Below are 7,500 nucleotides of genomic sequence, written 5' to 3'. Positions count from 1 at the left end.
ATCCTATGAAACAGCCCCCTCCCAATAAACCCAAGTCTTTGGCACTTAAAAGTCGGATTATTGCTGAAGTAATTGTATTTTACGCCCCCATCGAGAAAAAAAATCATTTGGGAAGCAGGATGCTTCGACCTATTAGGCCCATCCCGCGCTGATTGAGATGCAACACACAATCACACAGATCGAAACGCTCGAAAAGGAACTCAAACTGAATTGTATTGTGTGTAACGGGTAAGAGCCTAACCGCAACAACACATGTGCCAGTCACTGAACTCTGGTGAGTTCGAGAGCATAAAAACATGACATAAATGGTCGTCAAAAGCGTACTATACCTACATAAGAAAGAAACATACAGGGAAATGAAACAGTAGCTTTCTCCTTTTCTTTCTTTTTGAATGGACGCGCTGTTGGCTAAGTTGGTATCTTGCTGGACTATAATTTATAAAGCAGGGGTCTTTGGTTCGAAGGCCCAACAGAGCTATTTTTGAATCTCCTTTTTTGTGACGTTTTCAAGGCTCTCGACCGATTTGGCTCAATTGTTTGAAGATGGACGCTGAATTCGGAGGTCACGCCTTTTAAATACCCTAACCGTGTTGAGAGCTGGGGCGACCATCCTCGACCCACCACATCCTCAGGTGGCGGACAGTGGAACGGCCTACATAATGTAGGGTAGCTGCGAATAACCAATAAGCAGTCGCAGACCAACAGGCGACAGTTTTGGAGAGCGAGGTGGGACAGGGTGGTGGCAACCCTGTCTGTATGAAATGCCTCATGTGCTCAGTAAAGAGGGAGGCGCCGAAACCAACCACCTGCCCCCACTGCCTTGTGGGTTAGTCCTTTTGGATAAAGGCCAGCGGAGTAAACCGTACAAAATTCCAACAGAAGACAAGAGGAAACCACTGCTGTATTCTTTCCCAAGAACATCGTGGATCATAACATTTCAATAAATAAAGATAACGACGTAAAGGGGAGCTCTGTAAGAGCTGCTTCGTCCTGTAGGGTCAGTCATGAACAACAGGTGACACCAGATCGTCATCAAGATACCGCTCACAAAAGGAAAACTCAAACAAGAAACATAGCAACCTGGAATGTGAGAACAATGCTAGAGAAAGGAAAACTGGACAACACCAAGAAAGAAATGAAGAGAATGAATGTTAACATCATGGGTTTATGTGAAGTAAGATGGACAGGAGCTGGCAGAATATTGTCCGACAGCTATAAAATCATTTACTCAGGAGGCGACAAACATGAAAGAGAAGCAGCGGTCATCATGGACATGCCAACATCGAAGACATTTAATAAGGGGTAACTGACAATATCAGACAGAGTTATTCTGGTGAGACTGAAAGGATCACCCTTCGATAAAACCATCATCCAAGCGTATGCACCAACCTCAGAAAGCACAGAAGAAGAAATAGAGACGTTTTATGATGAAATAAGCCAAGCAAATACACATTGTAAATCATAAGATATTGTCATAGTCATGGGAGATTTTAATGCAAAAGTGGGAACAACAATACATGAAGACATAGTGGGTCCATATGGACTGGGAACCAGAAATGAAAGAGAAGAAAAACTGATAGAATGGGCCATCCTGAATGACCAAGAAGATTATTGACCTGGAAGAGTCCTGGAGACAGCGCTCGCAACCAAATCGACTACATCATGATCAAGAAAAGATACAAAAACGGGACGCTAAATGTCAAAACGCGCCCAGGAGCAGACTGTTACAGTGACCATGTACCTGTAGTTGGAAAATTTAGAATCAGATTGAAAAGAACACACATGAGCAAGAACAAGAATATGAAACTAAACATGGCATTACTACAGTCAAACAAAGAAATGCAAGATAAATTCAGAATAACTGCACAGAACAAATTGGGCCCCTTAGAAGAAATGCAAGACATAGAACGACAATGGGAACAGCTTAAAACATCTATAAATGAGGCTGCAAAAGACGTCATACCAGAAAGGACAACAAAAGCAAAGAAGAAATGGAAGACTGAAGAAATTCTTAATCTAATGGTGGAACGAAGAAGAAACAAAAACAATCTGGAAAAATATGTGAATCTTCATAAAGAAATCTGACACAAATGTAATCTAGCAAAAGAGACCTGGTTAAAAGAAGGGTGTGAGGAAATGGAAAGTCATTCCAATGCGAACTCAAAAGATCTGCTCAGAAAAATTAAAGAGGTGTGTCATACAAGAACACGTGGATCAACAAGGTGTCTCTAATCAAAGGATGGGAATATCATCATGGATAAAGACAAGATACTAGAACGTTGGACAGAATATATCGGTGACCTGTACAATGACAAAAGAGATGAACAAACAAGAGTGGACAATAACCAACGAGGGCTCACCAATCATGAAAGAAGAAGTTATCAAGGCACTACGAAAGATGAAGAATGGGAAAGCTGCAGGACCAGACACCATTACCACAGAGATGATTAAAGCTTTAGAAGACTTTGGAATCACCACACCGACAAAACGTCTTAACAACATGTATGACACTAGACACATTCCATCAGAATTGTCAAAATCTATCTTCATAGCTTTATCAAAGAAACCTAATGCAAACGAATGTGAAATCCATCGTACCATCAGCCTCATGAGCCACATAACAAAAATGATACTCAGAATAATTATGATGAGAATTCGAAATAAAATTCTCCCAGAAATAGCCCAACAACAGTGTTGATTTATTGAAGGCAAAGGCACTGTAAATGCCATATATGTCATCAGAGCAACAATAGAACGTGCCATAGAAGTTCAGAAAGATCTCCATTTATGTTTTATAGACATGACCAAGGCATTTGACAAAGTTAGGCACGACAAGATCATCGACATGCTGGAAGTCCTCAATATTGACGGGAAGGACTTAAGGATTATCAAGAACATGTACTGGGACCAAACTGCTGCAACGAGAACAGAAAACGACATCTGCGAATACATACAGATTAAGAGAGGAGTCAGACAAGAATGTGTGCTTTCTCCAGACTTGTTCTCCTTGTATGGTGAAAATATCATGAGACACATAGAAGAAATGCCAGGTATCTCGATAGGGAGACATAATATAAACAATCTAAGATATGCAGACGACACAGTCCTAATAGCAGAAGATGAGGAACACCTACAGAATCTATTAAATGTCATCGTACAAGAGAGTGACAACATGGGCTTAAGCCTAAACATCAAGAAAACCGAAACAATGGTGATAAGCAGAAAAACTCCAACCCCAACATGCAATTTTAAAATCAATGATACCACCCTCAAGCAAGTACACCATTTTAAATGTTTGGGGACCATTATATCATCAGATGGGAGATGTCACAACGAAATTAAAAGCCGCATTTGCCAAGCAAAAGCAACCTTCCACAAAATGAAACAGATACTAACAAACATCAATCTGTCAATGGAAACGAGGAAAAGAGTACTGAAAAGTTACATCGAGCCAATCCTATCATACGAGTGCGAAGCATGGACAATCAATAAACAGCTGGAAAAAACAATTGTTGCGACAGAGTTGCGGTTCATAAGACGCATGCTACGTATCCTATGGACAGCTAGAAAAACAAATGAAGAAGTCTTCTTGGTTTAAGCAAATTGTAGAAGACAGCTTGTGACGAATATACGAAAGCGACAGGCACATTTTTTCGGACACACAATGCGAAAAGAAGCATTGGAGAATATTGTAACAACAGGCAATTTTGATGGAAAGAGAGGCAGAGGCAGACAGAGGGAAAAGATACTGGACAAGATGACAACATGGCTAGGAGCAGCAAGAACAACAGACACCATTGCTGCAACTCAAGACAAAGTGAAGTGGAGGTCCACGATCGCCCACGCCAGTCGGCAAGGCACCCGGATGATGATGATGAACCGTGTTGAAAGGGCAGTTGAACTCATAAACGTATTTACTCTTACCCTCTTTCTTAACCCTTTCAGACCGCCGGTTCTGGTCCAGCACAGACCCCGAGAACATGGCGGAGGGTTTGTTCGCAGTGGCCAACATCGTAAGCCTGCTGAGAATCTCCTACCTTCTGCCAGCCAACCAGACACTGGGGCCCTTACAGATCTCTCTGGGTCGTATGGTCAATGTAAGTGTACTCCTCTTGGTACCATTGGTCGGGATGCTGATAATCAATATAATATCGTTATCGAGATGCTGATAATCAATATAATATCGTTATCGAGATGCTGATAATCAATATAATATCGTTATCGAGATGCTGATAATCAATATAATATCGTTATCGAGATGCTAATATTTGTATATCATTCATTACATTTATCGGGATGCCAATAGTCTATATCATATCGTTGGTCGAGATACTATTATTTTTTTGTATCGTGTGTCGAGATACTATCACGTTTTGTGTCTTGGGCGAGATGCTGATAATCTGCGTCATACCATGGATCGAGATGCTAATATTATATGTATCATTGATCAAGATGCTAATATTCTATTTATCGGTGGTTGAGATGTGAATGTTCTGGGTATTTATTTAAAATACCCACACCAAAATGCTATTGTTGTCGGGATTGTTGGTCGAGATTATCTGTCTAGTCGATACACATCACTTTTAAGAGAATGATTAATTTTTTAACAGAACGGGCTAAACGATGTCTTTGTGGATCACGTGACTACTCACGTCAATCTGCGGAGCTCTCTTCTCTATGAATAGATTGATATGAGCTGTAGTCAAATTGATGGCTGTCTGGAAGGCACAAGGTGTTACATGTTATTGGCTTTCTTTTATATGTATAACAATTTCTATTCATATGGCAAGACAAATTAAATCTGCTCTTGAAACGACATTTTGATTTTCCTTCATATTGCGGAACAAATTTTCTATGAAGATATTAATAAATGCATTTCTCTCTTCTTTTATCTTTTCCCTTTGTGCCAGGACATTCTGAAGTTCGTGGCTATAGTGATCATTGTGTTCTCAGCCTTCATGGTGGCACTCAGGAACTTGTTCGCCTACTACAGTAACAGAGACAACATTGAGATGAACAGCTCAAGAATAGCCACGCCTTTGGCCGTAGAATTCTACGGCGAGTAAGTAGTTTACTCCAGTGGTGGCTCGTGGTATATAGAACTGACCGGCCGTCATTCACGTCGACTATTTCTCCCTCCCCCACCCCCTTCCTTCACAACATACACACACACACACACACACACACACACACACACACACACACACACACACACTCTCTCTCTCTCTCTCTCTCTCTCTCTCTGTCTGTCTTTCTCTCCTTATTTTATACCCCTACTTTCGCCATCCCCACCCCTCCCCCACTCACACACACACCACTGTAAACATTGTAATATAATGTGAAAGAGCTAAAATATGCGGTAGTGTCAAGAAACAATATTATGAATAACGTATGATGGAAGTTACTGAGATTAATAGAAACTGACTTGATCGGCACAGAAAAAGAAACACTACTAGGCTAGAAAACAAACTGAAAGTGAGAGGCAATAAACTGCTGGTCCTGGCCTCCAGTACTTGACTCATACTTTTTGCACCACACCCCCACACAAAATATCGACGTACACTGGAACCGTTAAATATATGAAATAAGAACTGTCCAGTATGATGACAAAAAGGCAATTGATATTGTACCAGTGACACTGTTCCAAGCAGATCAAGTCTACAATCAGATACTATACAAAGCTGGACAAAGTTAGCACACAACAGTTTCCGATCATTATATCATCAAATGTTCTTCATCGCACTTCTCAGCTCCCAGAACAGAACACTGTGTTGTAACAAAGTGGGGAAGTGTGTCAAATGCTAATTATAGAACTTGGTATCTTGCTGGGGTGACGTGGAAAAGGGGAGGGAAGGGGGGGGGGGGTAGGCCTATTGTTTTCGGCCCAGACTCACAGCCGAGTGCCTACTGTTCCTCGTTAAAATTCTCCTTATATATCTTCCCTAGACGATTCCTCCTTTAGCCAGCCACTCCTATTGGCCAGGTAAGTTATTAGTGGGGAGAAAACGATGAGTAAAAACCAAACAGGAAATATAGGTGGTTAAAAAGTCAATAAACCGAAAGGATTAGTGCTATGCTGACAATAAATGTTTTGATAGTAGTTAGAGAAAGGATGAATGATAAATACATGTTTTGCTGATAAAATAATACATGTTTCTGAGCTGCTCAGGTTAGTCTCATTCTTAATTTTGTAAGCTGTAAAGAGGCCAATTTGGCAATTATGGGATACCCTATTCGCTCGGAGGGCAGTCGATGGATTTGTCCACGGGACTGACGTCATCGCTAAGCCTAAGCCCGCCGTGTGTAGTACGAAGTTCCGCGAAGTGACGGCTTGACGGGAGACGATTTAAAGTTACGAGCCGGCGCGATAACAAACTTGAAAGAATGAGGTTCTGTCGCGACAAAACAGAAGTGAATCCCACTTCTCTATTTGAGCGCCTTCAAATCGGCAAGGTGCTTTTTAATGTTGATACATGTTTGTTTGGATTTACTTAAAACTGAATGAAAATCATCATCAGCTATAAATCTCTTGTCAACAGTCCAGCTGACAAAAATTAGACCGGCACCGCCGGTTTTGCCCCTGGTTTTCGAGATGCTGATAATCAATATAATATCGTTATCGAGATGCTAATATTTGTATATCATTCATTACATTTATCGGGATGCCAATAGTCTATATCATATCGTTGGTCGAGATACTATTATTTTTTTGTATCGTGTGTCGAGATACTATCACGTTTTGTGTCTTGGGCGAGATGCTGATAATCTGCGTCATACCATGGATCGAGATGCTAATATTATATGTATCATTGATCAAGATGCTAATATTCTATTTATCGGTGGTTGAGATGTGAATGTTCTGGGTATTTATTTAAAATACCCACACCAAAATGCTATTGTTGTCGGGATTGTTGGTCGAGATTATCTGTCTAGTCGATACACATCACTTTTAAGAGAATGATTAATTTTTTAACAGAACGGGCTAAACGATGTCTTTGTGGATCACGTGACTACTCACGTCAATCTGCGGAGCTCTCTTCTCTATGAATAGATTGATATGAGCTGTAGTCAAATTGATGGCTGTCTGGAAGGCACAAGGTGTTACATGTTATTGGCTTTCTTTTATATGTATAACAATTTCTATTCATATGGCAAGACAAATTAAATCTGCTCTTGAAACGACATTTTGATTTTCCTTCATATTGCGGAACAAATTTTCTATGAAGATATTAATAAATGCATTTCTCTCTTCTTTTATCTTTTCCCTTTGTGCCAGGACATTCTGAAGTTCGTGGCTATAGTGATCATTGTGTTCTCAGCCTTCATGGTGGCACTCAGGAACTTGTTCGCCTACTACAGTAACAGAGACAACATTGAGATGAACAGCTCAAGAATAGCCACGCCTTTGGCCGTAGAATTCTACGGCGAGTAAGTAGTTTACTCCAGTGGTGGCTCGTGGTATATAGAACTGACCGGCCGTCATTCACGTCGACTATTTCT

General features: G+C 40.7%; 1 protein-coding gene across 1 annotated transcript in view; it reads left to right on the top strand.

The window, feature by feature from the left end:
- LOC101857995 (short transient receptor potential channel 6-like) overlaps window positions 1-7,500 on the top strand; it is a 31,961-nt gene that overhangs the window by 16,714 nt on the left and 7,747 nt on the right. The window contains exons 11-13 of the mRNA XM_035971699.1: window positions 3,946-4,097; window positions 4,911-5,058; window positions 7,320-7,428. Coding sequence (XP_035827592.1) covers window positions 3,946-4,097; window positions 4,911-5,058; window positions 7,320-7,428 — 409 coding nt within the window. The remainder of the gene's footprint in view (window positions 1-3,945; window positions 4,098-4,910; window positions 5,059-7,319; window positions 7,429-7,500) is intronic.

This window comes from Aplysia californica, unplaced genomic scaffold (genome assembly GCF_000002075.1).
Source record: "Aplysia californica isolate F4 #8 unplaced genomic scaffold, AplCal3.0 scaffold00018, whole genome shotgun sequence".
NCBI classification, from domain to species: domain Eukaryota; kingdom Metazoa; phylum Mollusca; class Gastropoda; order Aplysiida; family Aplysiidae; genus Aplysia; species Aplysia californica.
This window is presented reverse-complemented; position numbering and strand designations above follow the sequence as displayed.